Genomic DNA, 17,165 nt, shown 5'->3' with positions numbered 1-17,165 from the left:
GCTAGTCGAAGGGCTGACAAACTGTTTAGCCATTACTCATTTGACCTTGCTAATAAGTAGTAACAGATCGTGTAAATAGAAAAGACATCTATCTATCAAAACTCCATACATACCCTTGCTTGCTAGCTAATTATTTGTTTGCTAACTGTTAGCCACTAAGACTTTCTCCAGCAGACTTCCTATCCCACTTTTTATCTTACTCTATATTTCAAATTTCTTCTGCAAACAGTGCATCTAGCGTGTAAAATAGTATTATGTATACACTGTGTTACTGGAGTTGGACTAATAAACAATTAGCCGTGAGGATCAAACATGAACTAAATGAGTCCTATAATAGAAAAAAAAATCGTCGCTGGCTGCTAACAAAAGTAGGGACAAAGCACTATTAGAGAAAAACAAGCGAAAATACTCTAGTACTAAAACCCTAACCCACCCCCCACCGCCCACCGGAGAGAGCGCTGATAGCCAGAAGTCTGGTCGGAGAAGGCAACGTCCTAGCAGACTAGCCATCGCGCTCCGCCGCCGAAGATGTTCTCTCCGGCAATCAGGAGGCCCCACCTCCCTAACCGCAGGGACATGGCGGAGGAATTCCAATCACCTCCTCCTGCTGCTCCCGCCCATTCCCTATCGCCTCGCGGATTCGCCGTGCCCGACCGCCCTGCCACCGGCACTCCGGCCCCATGGAACTCCTCCCTCCTCACTAGGTATCCCTTTCTTCTCACCTGATTTGCATTTTGTCTTATGGCCGTATCTAATTGAGGGCCCCGGAAGCGAGTGCTGCTGGAGAGAATCTGATATTTGCCATCACCACAAAACACGTTCGTAAAATTGCCATCAGACCCACATTTCATAGACATCTGCTTTCTTCATTTTGGATTTCCACTGAGGTAACACGTTTAGCTGAGGCGTAGGAGTTCTGATCGTTCTATTTGATGCGAATTTCCAGGATTTCGACGTCGAAACGAGCTGACAGGACTGGTGATTCGGACCAGATCCAACCAGTGCACGTAGCAGATTTTCCCAGAGTTGTTCGGAATGCCCAAGCCAGCCTGAAGAATTTCTCTGGTAACTGTTTCCACTCACTGCGTGTGCTGTTTTATATGTTAATAGTTTGCTTGTACTGAGCCATACATACCTGTTACGCAACTTGTAGGCAAGAACATGCTTGCTGGTGGCATTGATAAAGAAACATCCCTTGCGTGGATGATATGCGGAAATGAGCTTTTTATATGGAACTACTTAGTTTCTGTTGCAAAAGACTGTATTGTACTTGACATTCCATCTTCTCTCATCGGATACAATGATGTGAAACCCCTCCTCAGTATTCAGTGGACAGTTTGTATAATGAGATGGCACAATAGTGGTGCATCAACAAGGAACAGTGGAGAGATGTTACATAGAAAAAGTTCAACTGGCGTGATTCTCTGCAACAAAAGAACACAAGCTGTTGCTTATTGGCCTGATATCAGTGCTGAATCTAGTAGGAGCCCAGTTCTTAGTTCATCAGACCATGGTGAGGTGTCCACATGTGGTGCTGCATCTGATTTTCTGAGGTTTAATTCGCTTATTGCGGCTGCAGTTCCAGGATGTATTCACGAGTGCATTGCAATAGCTTCTGAGCCTGCAGGTGCTTTGTGGCTGTTCCAGTGTTCACCGGAAGGAATTCGTCAAAGAAAAGTTCATGCAGATACATTAGGAGATGGTGGGTCTGATCTTTATCAGAAATGTGATGGTGGAAGGTCCTTGGTTTGGTTACCAAGTAATGTCTCATCTGAGGGTTCTGACCGGAAGTTCTTTTTATTGACAAATAATGAGGTGCAATGTTGGAGCATCTCACTCTTGCATGACATCAATGTAAAAAAGTTAGGGTCTCACGAAATTGTTGGTACTGACGGAGATGTGGGCATTAAGAAAGATATAGCTGGACAGAAAAACATATGGCTTTTGGACATGCAGATAGATGAGCATGGGAAGGAATTTAGCATTCTTGTTGCTACATTATGCAAAGATAGGGTTAGTGGGTCAAACTACACTCAATATTCTCTTCTAACAATGATGTACAAACCTAACCAGAAGTTTTCATCTGAAGATAATGTAGCTAAAGTTGAAAGGTTTTTGGAGAAAAAAGCTCCCTCTCAGGTGATAATTCCTAAGGCTAGGGTAGAGGATGATAAATTCTTGTTCTCCATGAGGCTAAAAACTGGTGGTAAGCCCTCTGGTTCTGTTATAATCCTGTCAGGTGATGGAACAGCAACAGTGGCCATGTATTGGAGAGGTTCCACCCGACTTTATCAGTTTGATCTGCCTTGGGATGCTGGAAAGGTCCTAGATGCTTCCATTATCCCATCAGCTGAGGACAGAGATGAAGGTGCTTGGGTTGTTCTAACACAAAAGGCAGGAATCTGGGCGATTCCTGAAAAAGCTGTATTAGTTGGTGGGGTAGAACCACCAGAGCGCAGCTTGTCACGAAAGGGTAGTTGTAATGGAACAATTGCTGAGGAGAAAAGAAGTCAGGTCTTCAGTGCTAGTGTTGTTCCCAGGAGAGCTAGCTCTGAGGCTTGGAGTGCTGGAGAGAGGCAAAGGCCTGCATCAACTGGCATAGCTCAGCAGTCTGCGGTCGATGAAGAGTCCGAAATGCTATTGAACCAGTTATTTCATGATTTTATGATCTCCACTGCAGTTAATGAGGCATTTCAAAAGCTTAAAGCAGCAGGAGCATTTGAGAAAGAGGGCGAGATGAACATATTTGTTCGGATGAGCAAATCCATTGTAAACACATTAGCTAAACACTGGACAACAACAAGAGAAGCTGAATTTCTTGCCTCAACAATTGTTTCATCCCTTGTTGAGAAGCAGCAAAAACACGAGAAATTCCTTCAGTTTCTTGTCTTATCAAAGTGTCATGAAGAACTCGCTTCAAAGCAAAGTATGGATTCACTCTTGCCATCATTTTGCTTTATTATCTTCATCAAACACAGTAATTTTGTTTGTAGGTTCAAGTATAGAAGCAAGATTCTTATTTGCTAGGTGCCCGGGGCCCCGAGGGGCCCCGAGGGCTTTATTTGCCAGGTGCCCCGGCATATGGACTTCCGGAGGCTAGATTGGTAACTGACCCGAGACACACTGACCCTAGGGATTAACTCCGTTTGCTATGCTATGTGATCTAGTGAGCTAAGTCAGGAATATCCTTGTATGATCCGTAGGCAATGTCGTAGTCTTTCGCCTCCTAAGGTTAGGCCCCCATGGCCATGAAGTTCTGACCGCTGTGTCCCTTCTACTGTGGGGCTCGAGACCAGTCTCTTATCTAGGATCCTTGAGCGCGTATTGGCGGAAGACTAGGACATTGCCATGTTCTCTTATCTAGGATCCTTGAGCGGTTGAGCCATGGTTGAGATCAGTCTCTTATCTAGGATCCTTGATTCACAGGACTTTGAGGTGTTGTGCGGTCTGTACAAGGTCCAGCTTCATCTGTCCTCCCTCTAGTTTGCCGCTGGTAAACCAGGTGAGGTGAGACAACATATTTATGTTAGGTGTGCGATGCTGGTCTAGCTGATGTACCTGAACACCACCCTTCTGTACCACGATAGAGTTCTGTACAACATCTTCTAACCTGCCACCAATAGCAGCTTCATAATTTTTGTTAGTAGCATTGTCAGATGAATCACTGGATAACAAAGGATCAACTATATTACAAGTCCCCCCGTCATCGAAGTTAGATGAAGGTAAAAGGGTGGAAGGCAACATATTAATTATAGGACAACAATTAGACCTGCTATGTTGTATGGTGCATAATATAGGCCTACAAAAAGATGACATGTTTAGTAGATAAGTGTTGTGAAAATGTGTATGTTGCGTTGGATTTATGGCCATACAAGAAGGGATCGAGTTTGGAACGATGATATATGTGATAGGCTAGGGGTAGCACCAATTGAAGAAAAGTTTGACCAACATCGACTGCGATAGTTTGGACATGTTCAACGGAGACCTCTAGAGGCACCAATGTGTAGTGGGATTCTAAGGCGCGATAGCCGATATCAATGGGAAGAGAGGAAGAGAAAGACAAAACCTGACATGGGAAGAGGTAGTAAAAGGAGACCTGAAGGATGGAATGTACCCAAAGATTTAGCCTTGAATAGGAGTGGATGGAAAACAGCTATCCATGTGCCCGAACCTTGATTTTTGGGTTTTGTTGGGTTTTAACTCTAGGCTACCCAACTTGTTTGGGACTAAAAGGCTTTGTTGTTGTTGTTGTTGTAGTCTAGCACCAACGTTGGGGTGAAGCTCAAAAAATGAAAAAAAAATCATAAAAAGCACCTCAAGAAATATAAACACGAGCAATGGATACTTCGAGACACTTATATCCTTTATGCATGGTGTTGTATCATAGGAAAACACAACAATGTGACCTAAATGACAACTTGCGGGTGTTGTAAGGACACAAGTTAGGCTAGCAGGCACACCTAGAAACCTTGAGAAAAGAATAGCTAAGAGGTTGTTGAAATAATTTCACAAGAGGAGATGAATAATCAAGCAACTTGGTCGGTGTGCAATTTATAAGGTATGCAACAACCAAATGCTTCACCCTAGAATTTTAGTGGCATTGAAGCATGCACAAGCAAAGATAGGCCACAACCCACATGGTTCTTTGGAAGAACAATGAACTGAGACTAGATTCTCTGTGTCTGTGGCACTAGGAACATGTAAGACATTGTTGAGATACAAGGTTTCAATAGGAGTATCAACAACAACATGACTAATGTTGACATTAATGCCTGCTCCACTGTTTGTGAGGATTTGATCTGTTCCCTTGTACTTGTTCTGAACCATTAGCTTGTCCAAGTAATGTAATGTGATCTGTTGCCGTTGTGTTGGTGTATCAGTTGGTGTCGACACCATAGCCACCATGGGTGGCCGCTATAGACCTGTAGTCTTGGTGTCAGAGGTGTAGCTCTCATCGTAGCGGTACCAGCAATTGAGGGCAATATGCCCTATCTTGCTGCAGACTTGACAGGTCTTGTCAGTGCGCCAAGCTTGTGGACGTCCATCAAAGATGATGATGGACCTTGGTTGCCACCACGGCCACCAGGAGGACCACCAATGCCCTCTGCCTCGACCATGGCCGTGTCCATGATGGTTGTTCCAATCCCTTGACCAGTAGCATTAGCACAACAACATTAGTAAAGGCTTGATGATCTCCATGAAGTAGATCCATCTTGGCGTCAAAGCTGAGAATCTAGGAGGTGGCTTTAGCTACGGTGACCTACTCAACAGGGGCCACCACAACAGAGACCACCGAGTTATACTCTTCATCAAGTCCTGCCAGAATGTACGAGATAAGTTCTTCATCATCAACAATCTACTTCGCAGATGCCATCTCATATGGAAAAGATTTCATATTGGCAATATATTCAGCCATTGCCGTATTACCTTTTGTAGTTGCTGGGGCAATCCGTGTGTTCACGGTCTAGGCTCTTGACTGCGACACATAGGTCTTCTGCAGTTCTGACCACACCTCATGGGGTGTTTTGTAGATGGCAACCTGATCCATGACTTCTTGAGTCATGGATGTCGTGAGGAAGCCAAGGACCTGCTGCTGAAGCACGACCCATCGGATGTACTTTGGGTTGACGTCGATCATCTTGCCATCTTATTTTGACGGAGATCTTCTCACCGGGCGCTTCAACCATGCCATCCAAGGTTATTAAAACGATAAAACGTTGAAACGCTCATGGGTGAATTTTTGACTTTTAAACGTTTAAACAAAATTTAAACGTAGTTTTAAACAACATAGGAAAAATACCAATATATCATAATTTCAGACAATAACATAAAGTTAAATACCAAAACAGAGAGGTTAGTGGCTTACCAAAACTTCACCCATGAGCCGGATTAGACCCCAAAAGTAACTAACAGACTGGGCCCAAAAGTAGCTAATGGTCTAAAACACATGAAACACCGCGTTTTACAGTTTAGAACGCTAAAACGCGGTTTCAACCTCTAATTAGAGTTTTGACGTCTAAACGTACTTTAAACGTCATTTAAATGTAGTTTTAATAACACTGGTGCCATCTAGGTAGTCTTGTAGGTGCGTACCTCTAAGGATGGGCATAACTTGCGCTTTTCAGAATGTGAAGTTGGTTTTGTTGACCTTTACAACAACACTTTGCCCTACCGGAGGCGTCGGTACTGCAGAGTTGGATGATGCCATAGGACCTTGTTGCTGGCGAGGTTGATGTCGACTTGCTCTTGGTCATGACGCTTGCTAATAGATGGAAGAGGTGACTCTGATACCATGAAAGAAACACGATATCAGAATATTAAGTTGCTTGCCTAATCTCTAGGGTCGATGAGGTTGTATATTTATATGGACAAGAGCCCGCATATTATAAGAGATATTCTACTCGGTTACAACATCTCAACCAACTCTGACTCTAAATGATCTGGACGCATGCAGTCCTGTTCAGTTTTATTTCTAACCTAGAACCTGAGTTGGTTTCTAATCTAGCCCAAGAGAACAGTTCTAACTAGCCTTTTGTAGTCCTGCTATTGTGCTGTGTTACATGGCCTTCATATATCTGATTATTAGTCACTCTTCATAAGGTACCACAGTTTTTCTTTCCTGAACGTAGTGATGAAATGATAATAGTATGCACTCCTTCCATTCCAAATTATAAGACATTTTGGCTTTTCTAGATACATTATTTTTATTATGTCTCTATATACATAGTGTATATCTAAGTGCATAACAAAAACTATGTACCTAGAAAAGCCAAAATGTCTTATAATTTGGAATGGAGTAGGACTATAGTGACAATACAGTCATAAGCAGAAGCCTGATTCTGTTTTGAGTTTGATCGTTACTGAATTCTTTTAATATAGTCAACAAACAAAACAATTTGATGATTTCATCATTCTGTAGGAGCAGCAATGCTAACTGTCATGGAGCATGGTGAAAAGCTCTCTGGAATGGCACACCTTAGGGAGTTACAAAACACACTTATTCAGCATGGCTCAAGCACCCATTTTTCACCTCAGTCGAAAACCCAAGGTACTGGTGCCCTTTGGAACCTTATTCAGTTGGTTGGTGAGAAAGCTCGAAGAAACATGGTTCTTTTAATGGATCGTGATAATGCTGAAGTGTTCTACAGTAGGGTTTCTGATATAGAGGATCTATTTTATTGTTTATCTCATGAACTTCAATACATCATTAGTAGAGAAGAACACCCTTCTGTTCAGATGCAACGTGCACTTGAGTTAGCAAATGCTTGTATCACCATAGTTCAGGCAGCATCACACTACAAGAAGGATCACAAGGAATGGTATCCATCTCCTGAAGGACTGATAACATGGAACAGCCAACCTGTTCTACGGTCTGGAATCTGGAATTTGGCATCCTTGATTATGGAGCTTTTGGGAGAATCAGGAGCTGCAGACATGTCAATGAAATCCAGTCTATGGTCTCAGCTGGAAGGACTTACAGATATTCTACTGGAGGCATATATGTGCCTTTTAACTGCCCAATTTGAACGTGGGCAGGAACATGGTGTGCTAGTGCAAGAATATTGTGAACGAAGAGATGAACTTCTCAGATCCCTCTACAACCTTGCTAAACAAATAGTGGAGGCCAAATACCAGGTTTGGTTTAATTGAACATCGTTATTTTCCTAAGAACTATCATTACTGTTTTAAGATGTTACTTTAACTTTTGGAATTGGTGTTATCCATTTATTTGCTTATTCGGTTATCTCATGTTTTTTTGGATCTGATTAGTACTTGCCTGTCATTCACTTGGATAATAGTAATATTAAACTTATTTAATATGTGCGTAGCTTATCTTAGTGATAATGTGCTGTTGTACTGGAATAATCTTCTAACTTCTAACTTGATTCACATATCTGTAATAGTAAATCAGGCACCATTTTGGTATTCAGGTAGCCATCCTTCCATATTGGACACATGTTATTGCATTTTGATGATTTAGGCTCAACTAGTTCTCCGATTGTCGATTGATTTCTACAGTAGTCATTCACTCTATTATTTTTTCTCTCTCGAACACGCAGGAGAGCTGTGTATCATTTCATAAATAGAAGAAAAGGACAGGACAACAGCCCACACACTCTAAGCATGCTGCCATAAAAACTCACCCACAAACAACACCCACACTACACACACAGGCAAACCCCACACACACCCACACCCACACTCAAAGCCCTGCTGGAGCGAAAACCGACGACATGGAAAGGCCCTTGGCCCCAGTCATACACCAAAGATCGTCGTCGGCCAAACCTAACACGCTAGACAAATTGGGAGAGACCCCCTTGAAGACACAGTCGTTGTGGTGTTGCCAAATAGCCCACTCCAAGGATCACCAGCGGATTGAAATCAATGCTGCTCCACCATTCATCCAGGCTGTCCTCAGAAGGGCTTGGAGAGAGGGCACCCAAGCCCAACCGCTGCAAAAGGTGGAACCAAAACTGTCTCGAAAAAACACATGAGACCAAAATATGGTTAATGTTTTCGTCCTCCTGGTCACAAAGCAGGCAAGCTGTAGGATGGGGGAGTCCCCTCTTCATCAGGCGATCAGCAGTCCAACAACGATCTTGCAAAACCAGCCACATGAAGAATTTGCACTTGGCTGGCGCTCAGGACTTCCACACCCTCTCAAAGCGCATAAAAATAGTGGAGCCACAGAAGGTAATAATAATATCATAAGCCGACTTTGCAGAATATTGCCTTGAGCTGGAGAAACGCCAAAAGAATTTGTCAGATGTTCCAGGATGCAGGACCACACCGGAGATGGCATCACAAAGCTGTAGGACCTCAGAAATAATCTCCTGAGAAACTAAACCTCTCAATTCTCTGACCCAGCTCATTCCTTCCATAGCTTCCGCCACTGTTCTTCTATTCATCAATATGGTAGGGACAACAGCAAAAATATGAGGCACTAAGTCAGCTATGCGTTGCCCCAGAAGCCATCTGTATTTCCAAAACAAAATAGTTTGATCATCACCCAAGACTGAATCCATGGCGTGATTAAACAGGGCTTGAACCATCACATTTGATTAAAGGGCAGATCAGCCCAAGGCTTGCTTGGGTCAGTCTTAGCAAACCAAAGCCACCTAACCCTCAAAGCCCAATTCAGACAATGAATATCAGAGATGCCGAGGCCACCTAGCTCCTTTGGCCTAGTGACTTTGCGCCAAGCAACCAAGCAGTGACCTCCATTGGTTTCTTTACGACCTCTCCAAAGAAAACCTCGCCTAATCTTATCAATGGCTCTGAGAGCCCATTTAGGCAAGTCAAGCGCCATTGCGTGATAGATAACTGTTGCCGTGAGCACAAACTGGACTGTAGTGGCTCGCCCAGCCCTCGTCATTAGATCGGCCTGCCAGCCAGGCAAGAGGTCAGCTAGCCGATCTATGAGGGGCTGAAGTTGATTCTTTGACAGCTTTTTAATAGAGAGTGGTAAGCCCAAGTATTTGATAGGAAACTTTTCAATTTTACAAGGAAAACAGTCCATCACTTCTTAGACTTCCAGTTGAGTGCATTGGATGGGGGTCACAGTGCTTTTCTGCACATTAGCTTTCAGCCCTATAGCCTGTCCAAATAAGTCCAAAATACGAATAGCCATGTTCAGTTCTGCAGCAACTGGTCTTAAAAACAGCACCACGCGTATAGAGAAATATGATGCTGGACAGACCTCAAAGAGAGGGGCTGGAGAAGACCTTCAAGAGCAGCAGCTGTCACCAAGTGATTAAGGATGTCCGTCACAAATATAAACAGCAAGGGGGACAAGGGATCTCCTTGCCTCAGCCCCCTCTTATGAGCAATAAAATCTCCTGGAATCCCATTAAGGCCCTGTTCGGTTGTTCCTATCCCATGTGGATTGGATGAGATTGGAAAAAGTTATGAAAGATTTTGACTTGTTTGGGATTTAAACCCACTCAATCCCACCCAATCCACATGGATTGAGAGCAAAACGAACAAGCCCTAAGGAGGATTTGGGTAGAGGATGTCATGAGGAGCCCACTGACAATATCTCTCCAAACAAGACCAAAACCCAGCCCTTGCAACACTTCTAAAAGGAAGGGCCAGGAGACAGTCGAAGGCCTTTGAAATATCTAGTTTGAGTAAAATTCTAGACTGCTTTTGGGCATGAAGAAATCTTGCAGTTTGCTGAACCAACATAAAATTGTCTTGTATAAAACGACCCTTAATAAACACACTTTGGTTCTTGGAAACAATCTCATCCATGTGGTTTCTCAAGCGATTAGCCAGAACCTTAGCGAGAAGCTTCGCGAAGCTGTGTATCAGGCTGATAAGCCTGAAATCCTTGGCCATAATAGAGTCCTCCTTTGGCAAAAGCGTAATATAGGCTGTATTGAGGAAGCGAAAATTCCTAAAATCCCTCCTCCAGACTGCATCGAAGGCCATCATGATATCGTCCTTGATAATGGTCCGGCAGGATTTATAGAACCGACCGGTGAACCCATCAGGTCCGGGGGCCTTATCAGGAGGAAAAAGCTTAATAGTGTTCCACACTTCCTCAACTGAAAACTGGGTCTCAAGCCCAGTGAGGTCATGTTGTTGAATACGCATAGCATCAAGATTAATGGACCTACCACGGGCTACGACGTGCCAATAAGATTAGTGTAGAAATCCAGGAGGGCTTCAGCCTTATCATCGTGACTGGTCACCACATTCTCCCCAACTTTCAGTTTTGCAATGTAGTTTTTTCTCTTACGGTATCCGGACCAAGAGTGAAATAGTTCCGTATTAGCATCACCGCTTCGAAGCCAAGACACCCGACCCGAGATCTGGTTCTAGCCACCGATCTGATTAAGGAGCTAAGAAACAAGGAATGTTTCTTCAGGGTCCCCAGAAACCAGGCCTCCAGGGTAGTAAGCTGCCTGTAATCTCTAGCAATTTCAAGCTGCAGCACCAGCTCCCTTGCCAATTCTAGCTACATTTTAAAATTTCCCACCATCCTGTCGCTCCAACACTGGAGGCCCTTGGCTTTGGCCTTCAATTTGAGAGATAGGGTCTCCAAAGGGCATGGCTGCTGCTGGACAGAATTCCAAGCAGCAGACACAGCATCCTGAAACCCATCAAATCTAGGCCAAAAATGCTCAAAATGAAAACGCCTCTTCCCATGAATATTATCCTTCAAACCCAACAACAGAGGACAATGGTCAGAATCATCTGAGGCTGTTCACTCTATTATTTAGTATCTGTTTTTTTAGTCACAACAGTTTCTGATAATTACACATACGAGTATGATGCAGTGATCCACTTAGCAAATACTTGATGTTTTGTACAAAGCCATGGTCCCCAAAACAGAGCTTGGGCCACTATTTTTTATTAGGATATAAATGAACATCCTAATAAATTTACGCTTTTAAGTACTTTCGAAGACAATGACCTTCAAGTTTCTAAACTAAATACCTTAAAAGTTATTATTTGTAATAATTTTAAAAGTTTGACTCAAATTTTATGCAAAACCTCAAGTATTTGCAAACCGGAGGGAATAGCTTGATATTTAATGGGGGGAAAAAAGAAAAAGGTTTGTACTGGAATGATAAAGAAATGGTAAAGGTGTATTGGGATGAACTCCATTTTCACTTAAATGTTGGTGTGCTGGGTTGGTGTGGTATCTACCTCTTTGGCAGCTGTAGAATTTCTTGAGCTTCATACATAACAACTAATATCTTTTCTTAATATATCAGGAGTCAAGAAATGGTGCGGACAAGCCAGATCTGAAGGAATCTATACTTAGAGAGGTTATTTCTCCTATTTTAGCGACAGCCAAACGACATGAAGGGTACCAAACACTGTGGCAGATTTGCTATGATCTAGATGATTCAGGTCTCCTCCGCAGCCTAATGGTATAAATCATGAGCATATCTGAAATTTGTCACTAATCCCTTATTCTACTGCAGGCGATAACATGTTCAATTTGGTTCAATAGTTTAGCATCGAATATTTTGGTCATTCAGTTTCAACCTTCTAGTAAGGCATGGTTGTAACTTAAAATGTTCATCTTGTTGCAGCATGATAGCGTAGGGCCTCATGGGGGATTCAGTTTCTTTGTCTTTAAGGAGTTAGTCAACAGAGGAGACTACTCTAATCTGTTAAGGCTAGGTGAAGAATTCCAGGAAGAGCTTGCAAGCTTTCTGAAAGAGCGGAGTGATCTGCTGTGGGTTCATGAGATATGCTTAAACCAGTTCTCATCTGCTTCCGACACCCTTCATACCTATGCTCTGCGTCGTAGTCCTGATGGAGATGCCAGCTTCACAACCAGCAGAAAGCCACTATCCTTTGCTGAAAGAAGACGTCTTCTTTATCTCTCTAAAATTGCTGCAACAGCAGGTAGGTGTTTCTGGCTTTCTGCCTACTTTCATGTTGTACTCTGCACTGAAGCAATTCATCAGGAACTTCCATACTCTGCATACATTTATGACATTACTCTAAATATGAATTCCCTTAGATAATGAATAATGCTATTTTATCAGTTGCATTGTATAAGAAATTATGTGCGATTGTCTTGGTTATTAGTTATTTCTCATGCTTGGCAATGAGAATTTGGAGCACGCCTATGCAAACCCTTTGTCTCATGTGGCCTCTTACTCAGAACCTTATTGTGTTTTCAAGAAACCCTGCCTGACCCTGTGAAGTTTCTGCAGAATAAGAAATGTTTAGTTACTGAATGCTTAGTAGAAAACTTTATAATTTAGAGAAGTGAACATAGATTTTCCTCCTCTTGAGATACATACCTGATATATTTTTCATTGGCATATAGGTAAGGACATTGATTATGAAGTGAAGGTTGCACGGATAGAAGCGGACATTCGGATTCTAAAACTGCAGGTGAATTGTTTTATGCATAACTTGTTTTTGTTACAGCTCTATCTTTTAGGCCATGTTTGAATGCACTAGAGCTAATAGTTAGTTGGCTAAAAAGTTACTACTAAAATTAGCTAGCTAACAAATAGTTGGCTAACTATTAGCTGATTTGCTAAAAATAGCTGAACTATTAGCTAGGGTGTTTGGATGTGTGCAACTAATTTTAGCAGCTAACTGTTAGCTCTAGTGCATTGAAACATGGACGTAGCCATGGTATCAGTAATAAATTCATAGTAAATGTTATCGCCTTGCATCCTGGGAGTCTAGAATCTACTCAGCAATAGATCAACATCTGTTTCGTCAGGCTTAAAATATCATCTGTTTCGTCTCACCACATAGATGCGTGTTACCATCAACCATGAATGTATCTTATCTTAATATATAAAGAACCAGTTTCCATGGTTTTCATCGTACCCCTACATTTGAATGTTAAAAAAGTTAAAGTTATACATAAATGGGAATTTGAACCATGATTGTTGGCTCCAAACCCACATTCACACCCAGCCAGCCAACAGAACACACATGTTTTTGTGTTTTATACTCTACACTTTTAAATGGAAACAATAGCAGCGTAAGGGCACTTTGCTAGTGTATCTTAATTAATTGGTTGCAGAATTCAAACTACCTAATTATGTGGTTTGAATGCAAGCTGTCTTATGTACCTTGGATGTTCAAATCCGTGGAAAACCCTGCAAGCCATTTAGGTGTGTAAATCTGTTTTTCAGATCATGGTAAAAAAAAAGAACTGTAATCTCCCACTGGGTACCAGCACAGCATTGTAGGTCCCTGTAAGACTGTTACTTTGAGCTATTTTTGGTTGTTTTGGACTCAGGAGGCAGTTAGATTGATTGGATTTTGTTGGATGTTTGAAAGAAAATTGAAGGGAGTATGCAAAGTGAATGCGATTAGACTGGGAATTAGCATGTAACCGTCTTGTATCAGTCCGGGGTTCTTATTTTATGAGGTCCTAACGTGGTGTGTGCTATTCCTCAAAACGCTTTTGAAATCATGATATCATTTTTCCCTCAGTGGAGTAGGGATGGTCAGCATACCAGATTAATAGTAGCTCTTTCTTTTCTGTACAGGAAGAAATTGTTCAGCATGATCCAGAATATGCACAAGTCAAATCTACAAACACATTGCTTGGTCCATCAGAACTGATTGAGATGTGCTTGAGGAGAGACCGAGAGCTCTCCCTTAAAGCCTTTGAAGTATTTGCTTTGACAAGCTCATCGTTCCGAAGTTCCAACAGAGGCCTTCTAGAGGCATGCTGGATGAATGCAACTGACCAAGATGATTGGGTAAAGCTTTCAGAGGCATCCATGTCAGAAGGTTGGAGTGACGAGGTCATCGAAGAATCTCTTCAAGCAACTGTCCTCTTCAAAGCTTCCAGGTTGTGTTACAGCCCGGATGCTGTGGTGTATGACGGCACCTTTGAGGATGTTCTGCCTGTGAAGAAAGAGGATGTACATCTGAGAGGTTTGGAGAGTAAATGTTTGTCAGTTGAAGAAGTGTTGATGCAGCACGAGGATTTTCCAGATGCTGGTAAATTGATGATGACTGCAGTGATTAGGGGCAAGGAACCAATTTTTACAGCCACAGAACCCGTGGAGATGGACTCATGAATACCCGTTTTAGATTTCTATATGATAGACTGCCACCATATCGCAGTCATTTCATTGTAATTCATCCATCGGGTAGTTTCATCATCGTAAAAATCTTGTCTTAGCGACAAGGGGTCTGTACTCTGTAGTTTTGGTTGTTTCTGTTCTGCGCAGTCACAGAAACTTGATTCCGTAGCACAAGAATCAGTTCACGCCGGGTTTTAGCATGAGCTATATCTTCTAATGGTTAGTTTGGAAATTAGCAGGAAATTTGCTCATTTTTCTCGCAGGGAATCCTGGGGATTTAAATTTCCAAACTAGCTTTTGAGTTTTTTTAAGGAAAATGCCTTCTGTGTTAATCAGCTTAGAGTAAAGTACATTTCTGGTTCTGGTAGAGGTGTCAATTCTGCCTATAAATTTTTAAAGTGTGTCTATTAAGGTTCTATTCTTCTCTATTTCTTCTATACACGGCCCAACCGATCTGGTCTGAGTCCAGCTAGGTCCGACACGGATTGGGATCATGTCGGCCTGACCCAAATTAACAATCGAGCCGTTCCGCTGAGTTCAGCTAGGTCCGGCACAGATTGGAATCATGCCGGCCTAATCTAAATTAGCAAGCGAGTCATGCTGTGTCTGCTCATGGGTCCCAAGCAAGGCTTAGGCACGGTATGCTAAGGTATCAACCGTGACGGCCGATTGACGTGTCTAATTTGTCTATATGTTGACGAGTCTAATGTGTCTATATGGGGGAATCTTTGCATCCAGGATGCAAATAACATTTTTTTAGTCCCTCACATCAATTATCTGATGGTCCATATAAATAGAAAAATAAATAAATTATTGAATGATTAAGTTATAAATTTTGATCAATTCTTTAAGTTGTAAATGTGAAGGCCTGTAAAAGAGGGCGTTTGCATCCCAGATGTATAGATTTTTTCCCATATAGAGCCCACGTCACATAGAAACAGAAACATAGGAATGATGAGATATGATATATCGGGTTCATTTTGACCGTTGTGACTTAAGTGGAACCCAAACTGAGAATAAGACTTTAATCTAAGTTCTTAAAACTTGACCCAGTTTGGAGCGCAGGTCGCGTTTCACGGGTTCGACACCTATCGCTTGCTGACGTGTGGCGGTAGACATTCAGACGCGCCAACCGATGCCCCGCGACTCCACCACATCCCGCTTCACGCCAGCGCCTGGAATCCAGGCGGGCTAGCCTTCGTTCCACCTAGCTGGGTCACGTCGGTTACTGGGATAGTGTCGCCGTACTACACCGCACGTCGCAGCATCCAACAATTGATGTGGGCACAGCACAGTCCTCTTCTCGTCCCATCACGAGCTGCTCTATCCGTGCTGGTTCTCTCGAGCGCCTCTCCGGTCTCCACTCCTCCCTCTCTCTCTGATCCTTAAACCCGATTCGCCAGCTTCGTCGTCGCCGACCAGGCCGACGTCGGGCCCGGCGCGCTGCTGTTGGACTGCCTCAGCCCGCGCTACCAGTCCGGGTTCTTCTTCTCCCCACACAGCACTGGACACAGTCATTCCTGTCAACTCCGTCAGCTACGAGGTCTTCCTGCTACTGATCTGGTTCCTATACAGCGGCACCCGGGCGGCGGTGAGCGCGCATGCAGGCACGCACACTACGCCGTCGTCGACCTCGCGCTCGACACGCTCGCCGCCGCACGCTCCTTCGGAGTGGAGGAGCTCCTGCTGCTCACCCAGGTAACCATACCAGACCAACCAATTCAAGCGTCTCCCTCCTCCCTCCCAACTACAATCCTTGACATGCTGGTTTCTTCTCGAGGTAATCCTATTCTTCCTCCTCTCATCTGGATGAAAGATAAATAAGAAATAAATAAATAAATAAAATGGACAAAACGGTTGGGAAAACAACATCGATTTCTTGCTTCCAGTTTATTTTTTATGTCTGCTACTTGAGGGAATTGTCCATGTTTATGATCTCGTGGCAGTTTGCCATTGATGCTTGTTGCTGTAGTACATGGACAAATCTCGAAGAGGGAAGCATTCGATTCGACCAAAGGCTTAGGCAAACTGTGCCACTGTCATCAGACGGTCAGAGTGTGTGAAGTGGAGGGATGTTATCGTTCCCTATGGCAAGCCAGTGCCATCATCAGTTACGAGCTCTGAACTCCTGCACAATCACTACAACGTCTACAACGCATCCCAGGTCCATCGTATGAACTGCAGAAAAGGATTTACCTTCCTGGCAACCCACAAGTACCTGGGTTTATCCTTCTTAATCTGAGTTATTAAAACCTGACCGAGTTTGGGCGCCTCCCCGCACTCCACGGAGCTTCAGCCAGCGCGCGTGCGACCCTTGGCGACTGCTCAAATTGGGCAAACTTTTAGAAATGAGGTTTGTGTTTTCTATCACATTTCTACAAATGGCTACTACTAATTGCTGTGTTATATGACATTCCACTCAATTATGGCATGTCTCGGTCGCTGCTTATTCAGTGCCTCAAAGGTTAAAACTTACTGACAATTTTTTTCTTTCCAATTTGATATATTCCTTTTGTTCTTTTGTTTATATATGCTTGTTACCCTGGATGGAATTGTAAGCTATTACACTACTGCTATTTACAGAGAACTGTTAATAATGAGACACTTGGTCACTTACTGTTGTGCAGCTTC

At 43.1% G+C, this 17,165-nt stretch overlaps 1 protein-coding gene, 1 long non-coding RNA gene and 1 other non-coding gene across 3 annotated transcripts; 2 read left to right on the top strand and 1 right to left on the bottom strand.

The window, feature by feature from the left end:
• Positions 1–414: 414 nt before the first annotated feature.
• Positions 415–14,733, top strand: LOC100384809 (uncharacterized). The gene is made up of 8 exons (NM_001362471.1): positions 415–704; positions 947–1,065; positions 1,154–2,926; positions 6,920–7,635; positions 11,727–11,885; positions 12,051–12,369; positions 12,800–12,867; positions 13,989–14,733. Exons 1-8 carry the CDS (start codon positions 529–531, stop codon positions 14,526–14,528), a joined length of 3,870 nt encoding a protein of 1,289 aa, NP_001349400.1. The 5' UTR covers positions 415–528; the 3' UTR covers positions 14,529–14,733.
• Positions 5,218–5,356, bottom strand: LOC111590200 (small nucleolar RNA Z247). The gene has a single exon (XR_004852911.1). It is a non-coding gene; the product is annotated as a small nucleolar RNA Z247 (small nucleolar RNA).
• A 974-nt stretch (positions 14,734–15,707) lies between the features above and the next one.
• Positions 15,708–17,165, top strand: LOC109942405 (uncharacterized). Its single transcript, NR_155753.1, has 3 exons — positions 15,708–16,009; positions 16,110–16,232; positions 16,507–17,165. It is a non-coding gene; the product is annotated as an uncharacterized lncRNA (long non-coding RNA).

Source organism: Zea mays, chromosome 9 (genome assembly GCF_902167145.1).
Source record: "Zea mays cultivar B73 chromosome 9, Zm-B73-REFERENCE-NAM-5.0, whole genome shotgun sequence".
Lineage (NCBI taxonomy): Eukaryota > Viridiplantae > Streptophyta > Magnoliopsida > Poales > Poaceae > Zea > Zea mays.
The sequence above is the reverse complement of the archived record's forward strand: the minus strand, read 5'-3'. Positions and strand labels throughout refer to the sequence as shown.